Genomic DNA, 24612 nt, shown 5'->3' with positions numbered 1-24612 from the left:
CGTGTCCGATACGGTGTTTAGATGTTTGTTTAGGAAATGAAAATGGAACTGTCAAATGTGTGATAGTTGTCAACGTGGTATTTTTTCCTTGTATGTATCAAAGTGGAACTCATTATTTAACTTCTAGTTTACGAAAGATAATTTTTTGACATAGCATTATACTTGACCTATCTTTATAATTTATGATATATTGACTTTATTGTACATATATCTTGTTCCTAATTTCGACCCCTCAACCCATTGACATTGTTTCGGAAAACAAGGCTTGAATAACCTTAAATACGTTGTGTACGTTTGAAAGTGTAAGCGAATCAACATATGTTAATGGCGAAGCCCAGCCTTCTGAATATCTTTCTGAAGAACTTGTTCAGGGGTTAATCTTTCAACACTGGGGATTAATCCCTTTTGGTGGTCAAAAACAAAAAATATCTCCAGCGCTGAAAGGGATTACGCTGGAGATATAATTTTATACGACAACAAAAATAATGGCAAAAATGGTCTTATTATGTTATGCTGTCATTGATGTCTATCATTAGGTCTATAGAAAATTTGGTTTCCATCAATAACTTGAATATACAATGTACAACAATGCAGGGATTGAATTTCAGAATTTTTTCAACTAGCTAAATTGAGTAAATACTGAAAATTTACAATCTCTAAATTTAAGTTTTTTGAGTTATTTCTGGACTTTACTTACGTGACATATAAAATTCCACTAGAAAATTTTAGCAAGTGGAAATAATTTTTACTAGCAAAATTGAACTTCAACTTGCATTTAGCAAATATTTCCCTGTAAATTTGATCACTACAATGTACATGTAAGTGTATGAATCTTTATGAAATTATACCACAAGGTATACCATACAAGGAAGGCTATCTGGTATTGCTTTTTGGGGTTTGTCACTTGAACAATTTAGGAATTGGGGGCCAAAAAAGGACCAGAAACAAGCATTTTCATGAAATCTGGATAATAACTTGATGTACCTGTAATTGTACATTTTGTACTTTGTACATGTTAGGGAATGAATCTCTATGAAATTGAACAACAATACCTCCAAAACAAGACTTTTGATTCTGGTCAAATTCTTATCTTATCAAATATTTAATCAAAATTCAGAGCTATATCAGGCTTGAATGGTTTGTCCATACTTACCAAAACTGTTTAGGGTTTGATCTTTGAAGTTGTACATGTGAATCAAGCTGTGCCAAGGGAAGCATTTAATGGTGTAACCTTGTTTTGATCGATGCATGGTGCTCAAAACACAAAAATATTCCCAGTGAAAAATCCCAGAAAAGAGTATTTTTTACTCAGTACTAGTGGCTGAGATGCTTTGTTGACCCTGTGGCCTACTCCCAGGCCCTTGAATATCCAAAACCCCACCTGGAACTGGGATTTTTTCCTAACTCTGCCCATCTTGGAGCGATTCCAACCATGATTTTTTTTACCCGGGTTAACACAATATCGTTAACACAGTACATATCGCTAATACGGTTGAACATAAACAAAACAAACCTGAACGTGGTAAGTTTGTGCTATTTTTTCATCACTTTTCAGGATAATTAATACGCCTTTGAACTCACATAGGAATGCTTATTTGACCGTACATGTAGCAACGGGATCGATTCAGTAACTTGCGAAAAACAATGTGTCAAACTAGGTACACCCCAAAAAATGACGTATTGTTTTCATATATTTCTATCGAGTGTAGAAGGGAAGAGGAAGGTTTTGACATATCAAAACCTTTAATATCTTTAACAACCATTTTACAATATTCGCTTATAATGTCAGCATCTAGATTTCACGGATAAGGACAGTAATGGTACTCTTTTTTAACGTGGTTTAATGAACAATACATCTTTTTTGGGGTGTACCTAGTTTGACACGTCGATTTTAACAAGTTACTGAATCGATCCTGTTGCTACATGTACAGTCAAATAAGCATTACTATGCAAGTTCCAAGGCGTATTAATTATCCTGAAAAGTGATAAATAGCAGAAACTTACCATTTTCTTACAACATGTTCGGGTTTGTTTTGTTTTTGTTCAACCGTATTAGCGATAAGTACCGTGTTAACGATATCGTGTTAACCGGGGTAGTTTTCTTCTTTTTATAGTTATCTTTCAACAACTACACCAACTAAACAATGAGTGACCTTATCATTGCCCCACAGATAATTGAATTGTTGATGATACATGTAAAACCAATCAGTTGGGTTTATCTTCCTATGAAAGCAAGGCAATGCCTCAGTTGCATTTTGAGTGCTAAGCTTAAGCATTGTAGGGAGTTGGTCTTAAATACACATTCATATAGAGTAATGAGAATAAAAATTTGTGAGTTGTGACATGAAAAAAGAACATCTGTTTATGGTTTCAATTTTTAATGTTGGTGTAAATTTCTGCAAGCATTTTACACTTCGGTATGATTCAGTGCACCTCAATCACGTGTATTTAGTGTAACTTTAGGGTCTGCATTTCTTAAGGAACCATTTTATTCTTAGATGAATCTTAGTTTGAATAACCGTATTTAATGAGAAATAAGTTCAAAAGTTAGATACTGGTAGTAGCAGGCACAGGTTGTATAAAAGTAGGCAAGAATAAAACCTTTCTGTATTCAGATTATGAATTTCTTCAGGTCTCTTTTTAGTCTTGTAGGAGTCGATGGCTGTGTCAGGGCGATTTTCTGATTTGAAACCAACCAGTTGATTTGTGACTGTTGTGTAGCTATAATTCTCTCCATCTCACTGAGTCTTGTGTTGCTGATCTGTAGTTGAGTGTATATACACTAAAATGCCTGTTATAAGCTGAAGGCAGTTGGTTCCTTATGGGTAGGGGTTGTTTGTGTCTCAGTAGTGTTGGTGGAAGTTGGTAACCTGGTATCTGGTGAGGTGTCTGATAAATCTTCTGGTGATGGTGGAAGTAGATGTGGAGAGAGTTCTGGTGACGGTGTTGTTGATCTAAGGATGAACGGGTCGCTGTTGCCTTCCCCGATGCGAAGCTTCTTTGCCTCTTGTCTTGGTTTCTTTTGAGTTGTTGGTTTATCTAGATTGCGTTTTCTTTTACGAATTTTGTACTCGGGTGATGGGACTGGTGATGTGTCTGGAGTTGAGTAGAACTCTTCAAGCTCACCCTGCTTCTTCTTCATTGTCATGTAGTCACCTGTGTCCAGGATGGTTGCTGTCTCTGGTGCTGATGTGGTGTTTCCATATTGTACGATGTATTTTTCCCCTACACGAATTCGACCTTCTGCTAATATCTTTGCTCTTGGACAGGTATATAAGGTACCATATGCATCGTCGTACTTCACAAGGAAGTGACTGTATTCTCGTGTTGCTCCTCAGGATGCCATTGTTAATACTATGTATGAAATTTGGGGCTTTTTTATACGAACGTGACCAGTAATTAAAAACAGTTCAATATAATTAAAAATCTTTTGAAGATATCATTGATGTAATTGTAGATGTTTTTATCATATTATCTTCAACAAGCTTAGAAATATTATTAATTAAATTATCTACGGTAAAAACAACAAGCCAGAAACATCACAGGTCTAATGACGTAAATCAAAGAACAACAAAGTAAATTATATCTTTTAACCTCTGAACGAGAGCGTCCATAATTTAGTAATTAATTAATATAATCTCACCGGAGAAATTACCTGATATTATATGCAACTTTTAAAATTAGCAATATCGACAATTTAACATAGCTTAGTAATCATAAATAATTAATTTAAGAAATACATGTACATTTTTTTAAAATTAAGCAATAAATTTTAAAAAAGAGCATTTGTCTTTCAACCACAATAACATGTTACAGTTAAGTATTTAACGTACTTTAAAAGAAATAAAATAAGTCTTGTATTTCGATTTTATTTCTTTGTGAATAAACAAATAATGTATTTGACAGTATACAAAAATGTACATTTCAGTACTATACGTATATTGGTATTATCAATCTATGGACCACAGGTGTTGTCCCGACAGGGCGGCAACAATCGCTTTTAAGTATAACACACGTCACATTTTATAATATACATGCCATTACTTAGGTTTGAATATAAACGGGGTTTAGATTTTATTCATCAGTATAGTTCGATATCGTTATATTACAACCATGCCGAAGTTTAAGCTTTCGCATCAAGACAACCTAGAAATAATCGCGTTGTACAGACAGAGTTGGCCAGTTCATTCTGTCGTCAATAAGTTAATTATAAGCTGCCGTGGTGTTGACGTAACATGGAGTACAGTTAAGCATGTCTTCAAAAGGTACCAGACCGGCAAGATAGGCTACGAAAACTTGCAAGAGAAAAAAGTTGCAAACTTGCACACACTGGACCGACTACGACATCAATTGTAAAGAATACATTGAAAGAAAACCCAACACAAACATCATCCGATATTTAGCGTTTGCTATCAGACAAAGGTTCACATACCAGCAAATCAACCGTTAATAAGGCAATTAGCGCAGCTGGTTATACAGCTTCATCACATAGATATGGTTTGGGAACCAAATAAACTCAAACGCGTCCAGTTTGCCAAAACAGTAATATCCGACAACGACAATTTCAATAAAGTCATATTCACTGACGAATGCTCCGTACAGCTACATGACAACAAGATCATCATCTACTGAGAGAAAGATTCGGTTGCTCCTGTTCTATCAAAACCAAAACACCCGTTAAAAGTGCTTGTTTGGGCCGGTATAAGCCGACGTGGAACCACAAGAATTTTCACCTTTGAAAATATTAGCAAAAAAAAGCAGCCTTTTACATAGATTCAGTTCTGAAACCTGGGTTGATACCGTTCAACTGCGTGTACCCTGACAGTCATTGCCTGCTACAGGATAATGATCCTAAGCATACTGCAAACGCAACCGAGGACTTCATGGAACAACAGAACATCAACTGGTGGAAAGTTTGGCCCGCAGAAAATCCGGATTTCAACCCGATTGAAATGGTTTGGGCAATGATGAAGTCAAGACTATCCAAAAAAGAGCCAAAGACGAAAGAAGATCTGATCAACGGCATCGAGTCCTTTTGGAAAGAAGACATGACCATAGCCCTGTGCAACAATTTCATAGACCATATTTACAAAGTCTTACCAATAGCAGCGCTTGTAAACGGACGAGCTACCGGCGATCTACCCTAATAGATTTTTCCCGAACGATCCAGCTGCAAGTCCCTTCTGTATTTCAACAATAAGCTGAAAACTCCGGAATACCAACTCCAAGTTGCCAATCTAAAGCTGACCAAATGAAGCAACAAAACAGCCCTTTTAATTATATTTTTCAAAAAGATTCTTAATTTGTGTACATTAAAGATAATTCAGCTCCTATTCATATGCGGGGCCCGTATTTCTTCCTGGCAGTCTCTATCACTCTATTGGGTAGCTTTACCAAAATTTAATAGAACATGTTTTTAGTTTCATTCTCATCACCTTGTCTTTAAAATATCTATTGAAACACTTGCAGGTTGAACATATAATATTTAATAACTTGTACTAGTAGATTTACATGCTCATAGTATAAAAAAAATCGATATTTTTCCTCATTTATTTTTGAAATAACTGCATTTTAGTATTTTAGTAATACCCTTGAAAAAAAGGTGGCTACTGTATGTAAACTGTCCGTCGTCTGCAGAGGTCTAGCTATTCATTTAACAAACACAATTCTTAAACATTTTATTTTGATTATACAACATTTGTTTCTGTATTCTTCCTCCTTTGTCACGGCAATTATACAATATTATTTTCTTACATAATAATATCCTATAATTCGCCAGTGACGACTGTGCCTAAGTCTGTAAGTATACCCTAATAGATAGAATAAAAAACGTAATGATATACTTCTCGTGTGCATTTCAGTCTATTTATAGCAATGGGGAAGTAATTTAAAGTTTACAAACAATACATCGTAGTTTCATTATATCATCGGATGTTCTACATGTATTTATTTAAAAAAAATAATAATTAGATAGACATTATGTATTTTGAGCCAAGAAAAAACCCAAAATGCATACATATGCTTTATGTAAACATTTATGTTAAGATTTATTGATTTAAAAACTATTCACAACTGGATTAAATTAACCAAAATCAGAAGTAAACAGGTAAGATTTATTTACCACTAGTGATCAGCCAAGTACATATCTACGACCTCCCCACGGCAGGAAACAGGGCAATGAAAATTACAGATATTTATTACCCTTAATTGACCGACAGGACGGACATAATGACGGATTCGGACAATTATCATTATAAGACTACCTGTACTGTATTGTCCTATTTTTACATTTTTATTTTTTTGCATGTACATGTACCTTGTGTATCTCAAAATCTTAATGAAATGTAGTTAATAGATGAGTTAAATGATCGTGCGCATTCACAGTCAGAAACCTGTTTAAATACAAGTTCACTTAAGGTTCACGCAAATAAGATAAACAAGAATCTCCCAGGAGTCTTAATCGCTCACCTGGTAAAATGTTTGCCTTTCATTTTCAAGGACAATAACTCTAACAAGGAGTTGTCCAACAATTTTGACTTCATGAAGACTTTAGTAGGACTTATCTTTAGGATCATTTCATCAACTGAAAGTTTCATTTTATCAACTATAGTTTTCAAGATATTGACAGAAAACTGCTAAAAACGTAATTTTTTTTACCTTTCAAGGGCAACAACTCATGCATGGAGTCGTCAGACAACTTTGCTCCCTTGAAACTTTTGTAGGCCTCATAATAAGAATCATTTCAACAACTTAAAGTTTCATTCTATCTCTCATAGTAAAAAAAAAAGTCATTTTTCACCTCTCAAGGGCAATAACTTTTACATGGAGTCGACTGACAACTTTGATCCTTTGCAGACTTTTGTAGGCCTTATGATAAGGATCATATCAGCAATTGAAAGAAATTGGCTAAACCTTACAGTTTTGGAGATTTATGCAAAAAAAAACTAATGTCTGACCCCTATATACTATTTTTAGTAATGGCGCCCATGTTTTTTAACAATCAGATCCATACGGTCATTTTGTGCAGGATTTTAAAAAAAAAACAAAAATACCAAATTTCACTGAATTCTGTATAGTGTTTCTGAGGAGAAGAGTTTTGAAATTAAAAACATAAAAAAAACTTCCAAAAAGGGCAATAAATCCAACATAAGTTAACAGATTTTGACCAAAATTTGACCACAGATATATCTCATCATGCTGAATACTTGTACCTCATGTCAGAATTTGGTTAACCCTAACGGTTTTGGAGGTATATGCAAAAATCTGCTGTCTGATCCCTATGTTCTATTTTTAGTAACAGCAGCCATGTTTTTTGACTGATTTGTGCAGGATACTCTAAGGAAAAATCATGTTAAATTTAATCCAAATCCATTTAGTAGTTTCAGAGGAGAAAATGTTTGAAGAACACAGGTGAGCTAAAAAGTGATATATAGGTGAAAAGTTAGTTTACTTAACATCCTCAAATGGAATGGAGTCTTTCAAAACAGTTTAGTTAAATTCTATTGAAAAATATATTCCTTCATCATCATTACTTTTTACTATACAGCCAGTTTATTATTCTCAACTTTCCTTCCTCCGTCATTTATTTTATTATCATAGTTCTCAAATTACTAATGGGATATACTGGATTCATTCACATTACTGATAGAGTTGACTAAAATGAAATCACATTTAGCATGACTCTTAGGTTAATGTATAGAACTAATACATGTATCCAAATGTAGTCTGTTTGTACATAGTAAAGTTGTGTTATAATAATTGTATTTGTGTAAACAGTTATATGAGACATGATACATGTAACTGCATATAAAAATCATTTCTATTTCATTTATTTTAGGTAATTGTAATGGAAGGCCATATCGACATGCAGAGATCTGATGAATATGATCCACTGATTTCTAACCAAGAAGGTACATATGTACCTGCTTTATGCAGTGTTAGTGTATCAATACATTTGAACATGACATACAATATACTGTAATGAGAATAGATATGGTGTATGTGTCAAAGAGACAACAACCCCACACAGATGAAAATATCAGCCAAAGGCTACCTTTTGGTCTTCAATGAACGACAGGGAAACCCTTCATACCATAGGCAGGCTCCAGCTGGCCCCTGTTCTTCCCAATCGCCTATGATAAATGTAAACCTGCCCATGGAAAAAAATATCTCAGTTTGGATATTGGTTTATTGTTGGAAACCCTTCATCTTCCCACTTCTCCAGGCCAAGCAAAATAATTCATGAAATCATATACCACTTGCCTCTTTAGTCACTCAAGTGTTAATTTCTTGAAAACAAGGAGGTAGGGGTTATATAGAAGCAGTAAGTCTTTTGGAATCGTGTGTATGTTTCGTGTGCGGGTTTGGGAATGTTATAGGGGGGAAATATACTCTATTAATGCATTTTGGTCAAATATAACATATCCAAACTGAAAAGATTTGTTGAATTTAATATGTTATCAAACAATTTCTTTATTATGGTTTTTTATGGTTTCTTTAAAAAGAACTAATTTTTTTATTTGTTGATACAGTGTAATTAGTCCAGTAGAATCAATGTCCAATGAAAATACATCTATACGTTTTTCAGTACATGTGACGGTGTGTACATGTATATGTATGGCACGCTTTTATTCTACAATGAGTTCATTAAAGGGCAAATATCGGGTGTCAAAAATTTTTTGCTTTGTTTGTATAGTAGCTAATAAATTAATTTGAGATAAATACTGTAATCTGATTGGTTAAAATAATTTTGTTATATCTCAATGGATAAAAAATTATTGACACACCCCTGTTCAGTTAAATTCAGAGCTACTTTTTCAGGTTTTAAGATAAAGATATGTTTTAAAATTAATTTCTAAGAATTGGCTATGATAAAAAAATTTGTCTTTTCGCAATAAACAATATGCACATGGAATTTTTATTTTTCAATAGACAAAAATTTTTTAATAGCCAATTCTTAAATAAAGCAATTAAGCTGCGCCCACCATCACAATCAAGCGTCCCGTCAAATCTCCTCTGTCAATCTGTCAGTCACAGCGTTCCGAAGACATTGTACCATCCTTCTCCCAAAAAAACATTTCTAGCCATGTCAATTCAATGTTTTACGGCGCAACTTTGAACATTGCCACTTTGAATGTGTACACACACAATCCAACAAATCAATAATTTTGTCAAAAGTGAAAGTAGGTAACGGAAGAATTTATTTCACATCGAAAAACATGTTAAATGACGGAAATTGTTGTTTAATTTTGAATATATATCTTATGTTTATGACTCATTTAAAAGTAAAAGTTACAATTTACAATATTTTGTCAAAAAATGTCCATCTATCAGAACTACTTTTTGACGCTGGGTTATGGTGTATCCATCTGCACCATGAAAACTGATTTTTTATTCAATGGGTTATAGTTTTCCTTTCCTCGTTTGTCTACCCCGGACTTGACTTTTTATGAGCAACTCGGGGTGTTTCTAGAAAAGCAGAGGACGCTTACCCTACCGGTGCACCTGGTCCATGCTCCCAGTTTTTAGTGGAGTCCGAGTTGTTTATTTGCATTTGTTACTTTGTATGTATATTTTGGTTACTTTATGTTCTTTGTTGTGTATGTCTGTTTTCCATGTCTGGTCTTTGTCCCTGGATTACATTGTTTTGATTACCGCTAAAACCTTGGTTCCCTTGATTACTTTTTCAATGAAAGGCAAATGCTTGGGGCCCACGACAGGTTCCTACTTTTGAATTAAATACTCTTAACAACACAAAACCATCAAAATTGACTTATTGCAGAATAAACACAATATCGATGTATTACAGAAAATATATAGAAACTATTTGTATGAGGCTCGGAAGGGAATAACTGCTCGACAGAGCCTCGCAGTTACTTCCCCTTCCTTAGCCTCATACAAATACTTTCTATATGTTTCTGTAATATACACTAATTATATATAATGATGTCATTTAATTTTTTGTTAACATTGGGTCACATATGTGTTCCAGTAAAGTAAGGCATATTATGATATGGATAGATAACTTCTTCTATAAATCTATTCATGTGCAACATGTTGTAATGTTTATTTACAACTTTAAGTGTCAGTGAAGTTATTTGCTGATGGAAAAACTTGACATTTTAAGTGACGACTATGGATCTATAGAGGCATCATTTGGTTGTGATAATTCTGGTTAGTGATAAAACGTTATTTTGTTTCCATTGAAAAAGTAAATAAATATCAACTTTATTCTTGTTATTTAGTTTAACCTAAATGGATTTTTTTCAGCATAGTAATAATTATTGACTTGAAAATTATATGTGAGTGAGTTAGTTGATGAGTGATCTGCTTATATTCCCTCTACACTCCAGCATGGTTTGGTCCAGGTGGGAATCATTTGTATATCTGACTATATAGATTTTGATGAGTTTGGCATTAGAATTACTGTTAGTAAGCTATCTCCTGTAATATGGATCAGTGTTTTTTTTTTCAAACTTTTAAGGAACATAAACATTATATGTAGACATAAGTTTATTCCTTGGTTCTGCAAATCTCTTAATGTCTAATAGTCATTAGTGACAATTGTGTGAAAAGTGTCAAAGCTACATGGACATGTACCATGCTAAATTTCTAATTTTCAGATGGCCAGAATGAAGCAGACCAAGAGTATGTGACTTATGAAGATGCTTTGAAACAAACAGGTATATGCTAATCCTTAAAATTCTGAAATTCACCAAAAAAGGGCATCAAAACATAAAAATCTAGTGGCTCATGCATAACATTAAGTCATGTCCTGTAATCAATTTGAAAATTTGAATGATATTTAATGATCACTTCAAATCCACTTTGTCCTACTTATAGTGAAGTTCTACATTGATCATATGTTAATTAAATATCTAAAAGACCCTGGGAACATTGTGAACATTATTATTCAAACCAATTACATATTTAAAAAAAACTCTCAATTTGTCCAAAATGAATACTTGCATCAGTGCCACACAACTTTAAAGCTTACTTAGGTCTGAAAATATTCTTAGCTGTTTGTGACATCTTTCAAATCCCAAGACTTTGGTTTGAGTTTTCAAGGGAGTTAAGATTATTTTCAGATTTTAGTATTTTTTGTGACACCCAGCCTAGAACATTCAAAATCTTGAATAACTCATGACAGTTACATGTACATGTATTTGTGCATTTGATTGTAATTTTCTGTTTCAGTCAAAGAGGCTGATTAAGCTTAATCCAAACTACCACCCATACCACTACAATCCTTGCCCATTCCTAATGAAATACCATTATTTTTATTTTTTTTTTTCGTATTAGGTTATGGAAAATTTCATTGGAAAGTACTGGCTCTGTGTGGATGGGCTGTATCTAGCGATGCAATAGAGGTTCTCTCGGTGTCGTTCCTGTTACCGGCAGCTACATGTGATCTAAGTCTGTCATCTGGGGACAAAGGATGGCTGAATGCCATTGTTTTTATAGGTAATTGCCTAAACTCAAGGTGTAAGTGTTCAATGGGTCGTAGTTTTCCTTTCCTCGTTTGTCTACCCCGGACTTGACTTTTTATGAGCAACTCAGCGGGTGTTTCTAGAAAAGCAGAGGACGCTTACCCTACCGGTGCACCTGGTCCATGCTCCCAGTTTTTGGTGGAGTCCGAGTTACTCATTTACTTTTGTTACTTTGTATGTATGATTTTAGTTACTTTATGTTCTTTGTTGTGTATGTCTGTTTTCCATGTCTGGTCTTCGTCCCTGGATTACATTCTTTTGATTACCGCTATAACCTTGGTATGAACATTCCCTTGTCAGATTCTTACACAGACTGACACGAGTCTAGTTGTAGAGAATGATTGAAGTGTAGTCAGTCTAGCAAATTACTGACCACAACTTCGAAGTAATTGCACCAGAAGATATTTTAAATATATTTTGCTGAAATATGTCCTACAATTTCCACAGAAAAAAAATTAAGAAATTAAATGGTGGGAAACTTTAAATGTGGATTTTCAAATTTTGTAAGGGATTTGGTATTGAGCAAGGGAAGCATCCTACTTTATGATGTCATAATAGAATTATAGGAAGTAACATTGTGACATCTTTCCTTGTAATGGATATTACACTTTTAACATTTTTTTTTTTATTATTTACCAGTCCTCTAAGTAAATTGTTTATGTTTATTTTTCAGGCATGCTTTTAGGGGGATATTTCTGGGGATCTTTAGCTGACCATCAAGGTAGAAGAACAGTATTGATGTGGTCATTAACAGTGAATGGTGTTGGCGTTCTGCTCTCCAGTGTAGTGCAATCTTTTTGGGCTTTCTTATTATGTAGATTCTGCAGTGGAATAGGGTAAGTGCTACAGTGTAAAAAACTTTTGAAATACCGTATTTTGGGTTATTTTGGTCAGTGTAAAATGTGGCAATTTTTTGTCAAAATGGTGTACAAAAATTATGGCATTTCTTATTTTTGTGGATGCATAGTGATGCTCAAAGTACTATAGCCCAGAGTTAATATTTCATTTTTTTTGGGCATTTTTAAGACAGACTTCGAAAATATTCCAAAACTAGCACCCCAGAAAATTACCTTTGTATGGTATTATTGTTTACAGGGTAACCATTTTCACAGTCCTTGTGGTTCTGTCAAACTATGTACTTAACAAATTATCCATATGTTATACAAAACTGCAGTTAGAAATTGAGACTCTGTAATGAAATTCATGATCTTAAGACTCAACAAACTTGTGTAAAAGCGTAGTGTTTAAACTAGTTTCTCTTTCTAATGTGATATGATTTCCACTTTTTAGAACATTTAAGGCTCCAAAAACCAGAAAATTTTTATTCATTATTTTAAAAGCAGACATACCCTGTAATTACATGATAATGATATTACACAAAGACATCTTGCTTAAGAACAAATATTTCATATTTTTCCCATGCCATTATTATTTCAGTGTTGGAGGAAGCATACCTGTGATATTTTCTTACTTTACTGAGTTTCAACCCAAAGACAGAAGAGGGATGATGATCAGTGCTCTAGCCACATTTTGGATGTGTGGCAACATCATTGCTGCTGGTAAGTCTGTAATCATTTGTTTAAGGAGTTTCATTTTTAGGGGGTGTATAGTAAAATTTTCGTAACAGATTTCTTAGCTTGTGTAAATCACATGCTGTTAATATCTTATTCAAAGCTTCATATGGGTATACTGAATCATGGAATGCTTTTTCATACTCATTTGACTTCTACTTCCTGTTTGCTGAAAAGTGGGGGTATCACAAGTGAGCAGAGAAACCTCAGACCAAAGGCTCACTTGTGATACCCCTACTTTTTCAGGAAACAGGAAGTAGAAGTCAAATAAAGGACATTTTCGTAACAGATTATTAAGCTTCTTTTGCAGGGAATGTTTATGTATTTGGTATGTCTTCTGCATGAGGAATCCTACTGTTTCTCCCTTTCCTAACTGAAACGGTTGTGTGGAAGTACAGGGAATGCTTACATATTTGGTATGTCTTCTGCATTAGGAATCGTACTGTTTCTCCCTTTTCTAACTGAAACGGTTGAGTGGAAGTATTCTTAGCATGACATGGAATGCAACATCTTGTTTACTTTAGATATATATTCACTTTTATATTTACAGGTTTAGCTTGGATTGTCATTCCACAAGATATTGGTTACAAATCATCAAACTTTAAATACCACAGTTGGAGGATATTTGTAGCTTTGTGTGCTATACCTAGTTTAACCTCAGCCTTGTGTTTCATATTCATGCCAGAAAGTCCAAAGTATCTACTTACAGTAAGTTGTTTCATATCCCATGCCAGAAAGTCCAAAGTATCTACTTACAGTAACTTGTTTCATGTCCCATGCCAGAAAGTCCAAAGTATCTACTTACAGTAAGTTGTTTCATACCCCATGCCAGAAAGTCCAAAGTATCTACTTACAGTAAGTTTTTAAAACAATCACTTGGAGGTGATTTATTTTCCACCAATATTTTTTTACCATTTCATATTTCCTATATCTTTACATTTTAAGATTCAGAAATCATTTTTCCTTCAGTCAAATTTGAAAAAAAAATCTTCACTATCAAAAGAGTGACTTGTAACTTTTCTGTTAAATTTGTAGTTATTGAACTTTTTACTCTATTCCTGATATTTTGTAACTAAAGATTCGCTGTTTCTGGAAAAATACCGACAAGTGTCAGCGGCATTCTTAGTATGTCATATAGTTTATTCTATAGACAAAAAATATATATATTTGAGGTCTTGATAAAAGATATCACCAGCATCCTTTCATTCCTAATCAAGCTTGTTGTAATGCTTGTGATAATGCTTTTCTAACCTCTAAAACTGTCTCAATTCCAAGTAGATGATGTATTGAAGATTTCTTCTGCAAATAAATTATGGTTATGAGTGACTTCAGTAAGATCCTTGTGTGTGCATATTTGAATGAACACAGTGTAATCAAGTTTCCTTGTATTCCATACATGTTTATTATCATTTTAGATGAATAGAGAGAGGGAAGCCGTTCAAGTACTGAGGAAGGTCTATTATGGAAACTGTGGGAACAGAAGGTCTGATGAATTTAAGGTAGACCAAAAATTCTGTGAAAATCATCTGACAGTTACTTATTTCTTTGAATTTTCAACTATATACACTGCTCAAACAATTACATGTACATTTAAGTGTCTGAGTCTTGTCTTTCATCCATCTGTAAATTACTTTGGCTTTGCATAATTTTTTTTAATCTGGTTCAGCAAGTCAAGCTAGTACAAAGCAGAATTTGTTCAATTGGTAAATCGTTATCAACCTGAAATGCATGAAATATCTGCCATAGTATATTTAACCATTATATATCAATCAGTCAGATTTTTTGTTACAGTCATGTTTCTAGTATTAGATAGTAAATCTATTACTCTTTCTAACTGTAGTAAAATGCAAAATTGATAAATTTTAAAATGTTCAAATTCAGCAAGGAGATCTTTCTTGCTGCACTATTATGCAATATGTAAGTAAAATCATGGTCTTCTGTTGCTAGGTTAAATCTATAACACTTGGTGCAGGTTATACACAGAACACAGCTCACCACAGTACAGATAATGTAGGATGTATCAACAAACTTGGAACGGGTTGTACAGTGGTAAGTTAAGGACTTTTTCCATGCAAGGATGGGGAATCCATCATTGGGGGTACCACATTCCTTTCTAAAGTAAATATCTGTTGAGAAAGTAACAAAGAATTTGTAGGAGGTTGTAGAAGTTGAAATTATATTTTTTTTAATCATCGTCATTGTAGATTTATGCTCCATGTTCATAAAGATATGTAGTATTGTTGACACAATGTCCAAGTTGTCAAAAAGAAATTTAGTTAAACAGGTAATATTGATAAAAATTTCATATTATGACTTCCAGTCTATGTAAACACAACCCAGTTACATTTTTAAAGATATTATTTAGATCTCATGTCATATCAAAATGTATAAATGAGAATAATACATGGTAACATCTGTATCATATTCTGTATCATCCTGAGGTCTGATATTGGTCGAGGGTGATATGGTATGCAATACAAATTTTGCCAATATTATATACTTTATCTTGCATTTAAGTAGGAGAGTATTGTAGTATACAAACTGTCAGAGAGACACAGCAATGAAACTTTAGAGAATTCCAAGTAGGTTTATGACAAAGGGGTATGATAGATTAGCCATATGGTGATACTTGGGTGCAATAAAGGGTGGGACGTCACAATATTTGGTACAGGTCAACCTAAACGGCTGATGGACTTTGTTCACTCAAGACAGATACTTGGTTCACCAATTGATATTAATGAATCTTTACTAATGTTTAGTTTAGAACTTCAGACAGGTTTTCAGATTCTGCTGGGTTCTACCAAGATTCAAAATACATTTTAAATGAAGTAAATGAACCTTAAAAAATGTTTACTTTAGGTTGTTAGATTATTCAGGATTCAGTTTAGACAGGTTTCATTTTATTCACCCTCAGGTCTATCCATCAATTAGTGCTTCTATCACCTTTTTGTTTCTTGATAGTAATTAAAGAACCTTAATACCGAAACTTTTCATACTGTAGAAAAAGAATGTTAAGGATAGTAAATGCAAGTCATGCTTCATTTTGTTGTATTTACACTTATGATTCTTAAGTTCTGGGCATTTTTTGCTGAAAAATTTGAAGGCAAAAAATACGAATAGTCATCAGGTTAACTCCATCGACTTTTATGTTGATAACTTTAATTTTCAGTTAAAAGAATCTACATTGCAGTTATTCCACCCTCCACTACTGAAGAATACCATTCTAATGATAATTGTTAACTTTGTTTTAAGTTTTGGGTAAGTTGATTTTTGTGTATACTGTATTTGTGATAATTGGGTATGAAACCAAAATGTTTTCTTTCTTTTACCAGTTACATGTAAATTCCTGGTATATAAATGAATGATATACATTGTAGTCTAAAGTTAAATGCACATGGAGCATTGAAACATTAAATGAAATATGAAGTGAGAAGTTCAATGAACTTTTTAATACATTTTTTTACAGGTCTATAATTTTTATTTATTTATGATCCAGCCCCAATAACTTTTTTAAAAGAGTACAGAACCCTTGTTTATAATGTGAGGCATTGAATTTTTAGCATGAACTTTTAGCAAAATTTAGATATGCCTCAAACTATAGATTTTCTCCTCAAATTTCAAATTTGTTTGGTTAAAATTTGAGTTGTAGGATCAATTGAAAAATACATCCTCAAATTGATAATTTTTATTAAACCAGCACAAGGTAAGTTGAGAAAGTACAAGAAAATACCAAACCATTAAAAATTATCCAAGCCTATTTAAAAATGAAATGTTCCCCAAGACAGGAGTCACATTCTCACATACTTATATATGTTTATCCATCTAGATACTATGGTTTGTGGATGTGGTTTCCAGAACTATTTAGTAGAATGAAGGATGGAGGTTCCCCGTGTGATCATTCCTCCATTGTAAATCAAACAAGTACTAATAGTACATTATGTGAAACCACAGATACTTGGGTATACTTCTCAGGGTTCTTAACAGCACTGTCTAATCTCCCAGGAAATCTGTTAACAATATTTCTAATGGATAGAATAGGAAGGAGACAGTTATTAGGTAAGAGGGAGAATACTTAGTCAAGGACTTTGCATTATGGAAGATTTTTCAGTTTTTATGGCCACAATGTAATTACTAAATAATTGTAAATAATTGCTTTATTTTGCTATAAGGCCATTTAATGTTTTACCTCTAGTGATTTCTAAAAATATTTTTTCATTACAAAAATCTGAATACTTATTAGAAATTTTTTAACCTGAATGGGCTATATTCTAATATCAGAAATGCACTCATTACTTTAGCAATATTTAAAGAGTAATCATGGAACTAAGATTCTAGCGGAAATCAAAAGAATGTAATCCAGGGACTAAAGCCAGACATGGAAAATAGATAAACACAACAAAGAACATTATGTAACTAAAAATAATACATACAAAGTAACAAAAGCAAATGAGCAACTCAGACTCCAGTAAAAACTGGGAACAGGTGCACCAGTAGGGTAAGTGTCCTCTGCTTTTCTAGAAACACCCACAGAGTTGCTCATAAAATGTCAAGTCAGGGGTTAACAAAAGAGGAAAAGAAAACGATGACATCTTGAGCAAATCATGCTTAAGATGTAAGAGTTTTCTTTCAGTTAGTTTATTTTCCATTTCCTTTGTAGCTTTAAGTATGGTGTTATCAGGAGTTAGTGTATTCTTTATTCCTCTTATCCACAATAAATATGAGAATTTAGGAATCTCCTGTGTATTTGGTGCAGTATCTACGATAGGATGGAATTCTTTAGATGTTCTCTCTGCAGAACTATTTCCAACTCCACTGAGGTATGTATGGTAGGATTATATAAATTGTTGAAATAATTAAAAGAAGAATTCTATTGAACCATCCAATATACATGTACTGTTAAAACAGATATTGATTTTTTTGCATTTTGTGTTAATTTATTTATGCAGCTTTTAATTCATGATCATTTGTCAAATGGCATTATAAGTGTTTTTGATATAAATATTTTCACATTTTACTTCCCACTGTAAAAGTAGCAAGATGAAACTGCCTGTTTAATTTACGTTGAATATACACTTAAAAAAACACTTAATGAAAAGCATTACACATAATTTGGACTGACAGAAAAAAATCAATCTTCCTGAATTGGAAGCTTTAGTTTTTGAATATTTTTTACAAAAAGGATGTTTAGAATTTCTATGATAGGTCATTACTTTTTAATGTTACTTGAAAATGTATAAGAAACTTTTGATTTTGAGCATCACCATAATACACTATTTTATGATTTTAGTTTACAGGGTAAATTAGCATTGGATTTCATTGATGGTATCCATCACATACATGTACTTACAGTCATGTAAATTAATATATATTGTAAATTATATTCTCTTTGAAATAGTCGTTTTATTTTCTTCTTGGAGGGGTAGATATTTGAGATATCATGCCATAGAGAATGTGATGCAAACAAGTGATATCAGAAATTTTCCATTGAAATTGGTTGTGTGATTGTGACACATTTTCTAAAAAAAAATCTGATTGGTTAAAAGTAACTTTGTGTGATTTCTCATGTTCTTCTGAAGTAATTGGTAATTTTATAGACAAACTATCACCAGAATTTCTACTTGGCAGATATTGAATGTCAAGCAGCCAAATATTCCAAAGGAATTATAGAGAAAAAGCATTTTTAATTCTGAAATTTGAATTAACAAAATATCAACTCAAGTTATTTAATTTAAACATCATAACATACATGTTTCTGCTCAAACTTTGCTCACTTGTTATAATGTTGAGAAATTAAATCAAGTGTGTAACAGTTTTGCAATATTCAACGTTATGGAATCTATAGGTAAATAATCATGTTATATAAATATGTTTTCCAGGTCCACAGCATTTGGAATAATGTCAGGTGTTGGCAGAATAGCAGCTATTTTAGGTAATTTGACATTTGGTGAATTAGTAGATGTACATTGTGCTATACCTATGATTATAGTGGCAGGACTTCTAGTGTTCGGTGGACTCTCCTCAATCAAACTGCCTAATACAGTCAAAGCTGATATTCATTAATCAAGTTTTATATAGTTTGTTAATCTATAAGATCTCATTCAATATTGTTATTTAAGTTTTTTTTCTAAATATTCAAAGACATATTTACAATGTTCATAATTGTAAAGTAATTGGTCATTTTTATGTCAAAAATCTTCCCTTCATGATATGATTGCGTAACACTGATTTAATACTGACTTTTTATGATTATGACATTTATCTGTCTTAGTTGAAAACATGATACAATCAGATTCAAGACCTTTCTGCTGTTGGAAAATGGTTTATTTGTAGGAAGGAAATTCTTAAAATTGATTGGGTCTTTTGATTGTTAAAATATTGGTTGCCTTATTTGCCTGGTGATACCATTCTTGGATGACATTCACATTAGTCATAATATGTGTTGATACTTTTATGTAAGTTTGCTCCCAAAAATAACTGGTTACTTTTCATAAAACTTGTTTGGGTATAAAATGTTAATTTCTGAAACCTAAACCCCATTGTAGACCCTATGTCAATCAGACACAAGGATAATAGACCTAAACCCCCTTGTAGACCCTATGTCAATCAGACACAAGGATAATAGACCTAAACCCCCTTGTAGACCCTATGTCAATCAGACACAAGGATAATAGACCTAAACCCCCTTGTAGACCCCATGTCAATCAGACACAAGGATAATAGACCTAAACCCCCTTGTAGACCCCATGTCAATCAGACACAAGGATAATAGACCTAAACCCCCTTGTAGACCCCATGTCAATCAGACACAAGGATAATAGACCTAAACCCCATTGTAGACCCCATGTCAATCAGACACAAGGATAATAGACCTAAACCCCATTGTAGACCCCATGTCAATCAGACACAAGGATAATAGACCTAAACCCCCTTGTAGACCCCATGTCAATCAGACACAAGGATAATAGACCTAAACCCCCTTGTAGACCCCATGTCAATCAGACACAAGGATAATAGACCTAAACCCCCTTGTAGACCTTATGTCAATCAGACACAAGGATAATAGACCTAAACCCCCTTGTAGACCCTATGTCAATCAGACACAAGGATAATAGACCTAAACCCCCTTGTAGACCTTATGTCAATCAGACAATAGATCTACACTACTACTGTTTTAGGAGATATTAAAAAGTTCTTTGGTAGATTGAAAATCTACAGAATGAACATAATATTTTTAGCACATTTCAAAAATTTTTTTCTCCTAGTTACAACAGTGAAAATAATGTAGATACATTTTTTCTTATAAATTGATATTTATATACATGGTAATTAAAAGTACTTCCTTTTACATTATAAAAAATGTATATTTTATGAGGTGCTTTTTCAATTTATAGAGCTTTTATATATGTATTGCTACTTTTTAATGTGAAAGCATAATTACTGCATTAAGTGGTGTATGGAGAATCGTAAAGTATTCTTTAAAGTTGAATATAAAAAGTTGGGAGTGTAATGTAATGTGTATTACCAAGCTCCAAACAGCGTTCAAAATTCACTCTAGACTCTGCAGCCAGCTCTCTCAGAAAATGCAAGAAGATGCAAGTTGGGAAATGAGAATTATTTTATGTGACGTTATTCAATTGTCAAACCACATTTGATTTGAATAATATCAGAGAATTTTGAAAGGCTTTTCTGTAGCGTTTAGTAAGAAAGGAAATGAACATCTGCTGCTGCATGGAGCTTTGTATATTATATGAGGCATAAACCTGTTTGATTAATCAATAATTAATATACAATGTATTTATTTAGTAAACCTATTGTCTGTACATCATTTTAATTTAATATCAGAATCAACATCTTTTACTGGATTTGGACAAAGTTTGGTACATTCCTTGGGCAAATATGTTGCCTTATTAATTTTTTTCAGGTCAAAAGTCACAGGAAAAAATAATTTCAATCATGAGTTCATTATATATAGGGTATAAGGAGGTTTAATATATGATATAATGTTGATTATAGAATATACATCTACCTCTTTTCATCATTATCATTAACTAATAAAAAAAACCTCCTTTTCTTTACCATCTTAAATAACATATATTCAATACAGTTTACCAATAAAATGAAACTGAGAATTTAATAAGAAAAATCAAAATTTATTTGTCTGGAATTTTTGTATATATTTTAACAAGATATGCCTTAAATTTTAGCTGTTAATGTGTTCTCCACAAAATTGTGTTTAAAGATGTGAAAATGACAATTGTTAGTTCATAGTGTGTGTGTTTGTTTATCTTGTGATACTTCTTTCAAAAATACTGGACTGTCACTATTATATATGATGCAGTGGATGTATAGTAGTATATTATATTCAGGTATCTCCATGTTAATTTTACAGATCAAGTTTGATCATCAGATATCCTTTATCCAGTTCTTTATAAATGTGTTTAGTTCAGGAATGTTTATAGCTAAAGCAAATTACCTGGAAAATAGTACTGTAAATTCTTAAGTACCAGTCCATATACAATTCAGACATTGCTTGTGGTAAAGTGATTCATGCTGTAGAAAAACCCATGGAACAAAAGGTGCTTTTTCAGTCTGGGTATGCTATATTTTTATGTGACAATAATCCTTTCTGTAGTTAGATCTGTACTTTTGAGAAAACTGCACTTCAATCTCCCACTAAAATCAACCAAATCAAGAACGGTAACTCTTGCAAAGTGCTAAGGTCTCACTAACTACTTCCAGGTCAAATGGCCACTCCCCCTATGTAGTACCAAAAACACACTGAACCTAGAAATATGCATTTTAAGTGCATAATTTGTGTGTATTCTGATCAAAAGAAGTCAAAATAAAGCTGAGAATGTGTATTTAAAAATCATATTTGTAATTTACTACAATAGTGTATAAATATTGTTAACATGTGTGAGTAATTTGCCTCTATGCTGTCAGTTAGCAGAAGAGGTAAAAATATGAATTTTCAGTATTATTTATTCAAGTAAATTTTGTGAAGAATCTCTGCAATCATTGTACCATTAGCTTAATGATTTTCCGAGCTTTGCAATGGTATGCAACTTTAAGGTGTTATTTGTCCTGGGAATTCACAGTGAAACTTTGAAAATTACTTGTTTAACATGTAAAGTAATGGAAATGTTAGAAGTGGTTAGTGAGACCTAATTTAATGTACAATCTATATGAATTTTATCTCAAAAGCGCAACACCCAAATAAAAAACTAAGACAGGTTATGTGGTCTATAGCTGTTTCTGAACAAGAAATAAAACTGAATTTGGTGGGTTTTTGACATGCATGAATCACCTCCTGTCTGATTTTTATAAAGACTAATACTTAAATAGTTGGTTCTCTGGTCATTTTTAATGAACACCAATGAGGCATTTCTATTTACTTTTTAATGCCCCACAAAATAGCTGATCAGGATACTTTATACAGACATAATTTCTTAGGCTATAAAACAGAAATCTGCTTTTTCAAATCCAGATTTTATCATTGTGTTTCTCCTTTTACCATACATGTTTATTTACTTCTGAATTCTGCAATTTCTGCTTCTTTGTTGGTTTCATAAAATAATTTCTGTTCATACATTGTACATAGCCAGATTAAAGGATAAGGTGCTGTTTTTGTTTTTTTTTAATTAGAATTACAATGAAATTTGTAAGAGATGATGGAAGGCCTGAGAATCAAGAAATAAACTTTGGTTGGCCATTTTTATTTCTGTATGAGCCAATGAAAATAACATTTTTTCTATTATTAAAGAATGTAATTGGTATATTGTATTAGTTACTTACTGCCTTTACCAGCATGTACTTTAATTGTATATACAACACTTAATATCACCTTACAAACATAAGCTCTTTATACCTTTTTGCTAACAAGATATTGATCTTATAAATAAGAAATTTATAAAAATAATTATTAAAAAAATGATTATTTGCAGTTATTATATCTACATGAAAACCCAGAAAAATTGTAGGTTTATATGAACCTTGGGATGGATAGATTATTTACTGCTTATTTTGTTTATCAAAACTCTTTACATGAACAAAAATATGTAGGCACTGGATTCCCTTAATTTTTATACATGTATAATGTTTTGTATCATTTTTTTATTGTTTCTATAAAACTTATTTATCAAATGCTTATCAAACACTTCTCCTGAATTTATATATGGATACATTGCATTGCATTCAGCTACTGTAATTAGCTGTGTAGTTAGTTCTCTAATGCATATAGTTGGGTTTTGTACTGTACTTTATGACTTAAGTAGCTGTCTTTGTAAGAATCATGCAAAATCTGAAAAATGTGATACACACCAAAAAAGGCTACATATTTTTATTTTTGTAATTAAGTTGTTTTATGGGTCTATATTATGAAATGTATAATTATTCATTCAAATGTGCCTGCTCATAGGAGATACAACATTGAAAATCCAATAGATTCTGTTGTATTTGAGTGTCATCTACAGAGTTATCTACCTTAATTTTGAAATCTACAGTACATTCTATATAATTTTTGTCCCCCAAGAACACAGGTTATATGAAAAACTTACTATTAATTTCTGTTTACTATGCCAATTCAAACAAAATATCAAAAATAAAAACATGTAGGCTTTTTACTTATGAATTACATTTTGCATGATTCTTAGATGGATTGCTATTAAATGTTTTTAAAGTCTTTCCTTGGGGCATACATTTGAATCTAATTCAATATATACAAATAGGATTTGTTATTGAATTATTATGGTATTGTTGATAATTATTATTGCAGGTTAATGTCATTTTGCTATTTAAGAAATAAATGATATTATTTTATTATATCTAAGTTTTCAACTTATCATGTATTCCATACAGAAGGGACCAGAAACAGTCATTGTTTTCTTATGTCACAATAATGACTTGTGTTAAAATTATTGGATCTCTGAAACTGGATCACAAGGTACTTCAGGGTATTATGGGTTTTCTTATAGAAAAAACCTGAAAGACATAAAAAGGGACCTATTTTGAGAATGACTCATATCTGTGTCTTCTTTTACAAGTTTTTGACATTGATCTATGGTACATGCAGCTCATACCTGATATTTTTCGTCTATATATTTTCCTAAAATTTGATAAACTGACATGTAATTTAAATATTCTGATTGAAAAAAAAACAGACTGAGTCTTTAAACTTGATTTTGAAATAGTTGAGACTCATTTTGGTAAGAGTTTATGACAATAAAGATTATAAAGTGAATGTTACCATTGACCTGTAATTAGATTACAGGTCTATAAATTTTTCATACATGCATTCGTCGTACGATTTTTAAAAATGTGATGGATAGGTCAAGGGTTTTGGTAGAATATTTGTCTTTATGAACAGAAGCTCCCTTGGTTTTAGATTTCCATTGTTTCCTGATTACTTTGCATAAAAAGGAGGTTGGAAAAAGGTGTACGAACCGTGAATTGATGTTCTTTAACGTAGCTGTTTATTTGTAATTTCACACAAGGGATTTTGACACTAGTAGTTCTTGTAGTAATTGTTTCCATCAAAAATTGATGGAACATTT

General features: G+C 32.5%; 1 protein-coding gene across 5 annotated transcripts; it reads left to right on the top strand.

Annotated features, from left to right (window-relative positions):
- Positions 1-3: 3 nt before the first annotated feature.
- Positions 4-23883, top strand: LOC148614216 (synaptic vesicle glycoprotein 2C-like). 5 transcript variants are annotated; one of them, XM_088588141.1, is made up of 14 exons: positions 14-90; positions 7295-7410; positions 7838-7910; positions 10623-10682; positions 11302-11463; positions 12163-12325; positions 12927-13048; positions 13611-13768; positions 14476-14559; positions 15008-15109; positions 16230-16318; positions 16887-17116; positions 17718-17877; positions 18937-23883. In XM_088588141.1, exons 3-14 carry the CDS (start codon positions 7847-7849, stop codon positions 19118-19120), a joined length of 1578 nt encoding a protein of 525 aa, XP_088444267.1. In that variant the 5' UTR covers positions 14-90; positions 7295-7410; positions 7838-7846; the 3' UTR covers positions 19121-23883. The 5 variants fall into 5 exon arrangements, with proteins under 5 accessions (XP_088444265.1, XP_088444267.1, XP_088444263.1 ...); XM_088588142.1 differs by lacking the exon at positions 14-90 and adding an exon at positions 5875-6106; XM_088588139.1 differs by lacking the exon at positions 7295-7410 and having other exon boundaries at positions 4-90.
- The last annotated feature ends 729 nt before the right edge of the window (positions 23884-24612 follow it).

Source organism: Perna viridis, chromosome 6, assembly GCF_037379345.1.
Source record: "Perna viridis isolate PV_CMFRI_1.1 ecotype Kerala chromosome 6, ASM3737934v1, whole genome shotgun sequence".
NCBI classification, from domain to species: domain Eukaryota; kingdom Metazoa; phylum Mollusca; class Bivalvia; order Mytilida; family Mytilidae; genus Perna; species Perna viridis.
The sequence above is the reverse complement of the archived record's forward strand: the minus strand, read 5'-3'. Positions and strand labels throughout refer to the sequence as shown.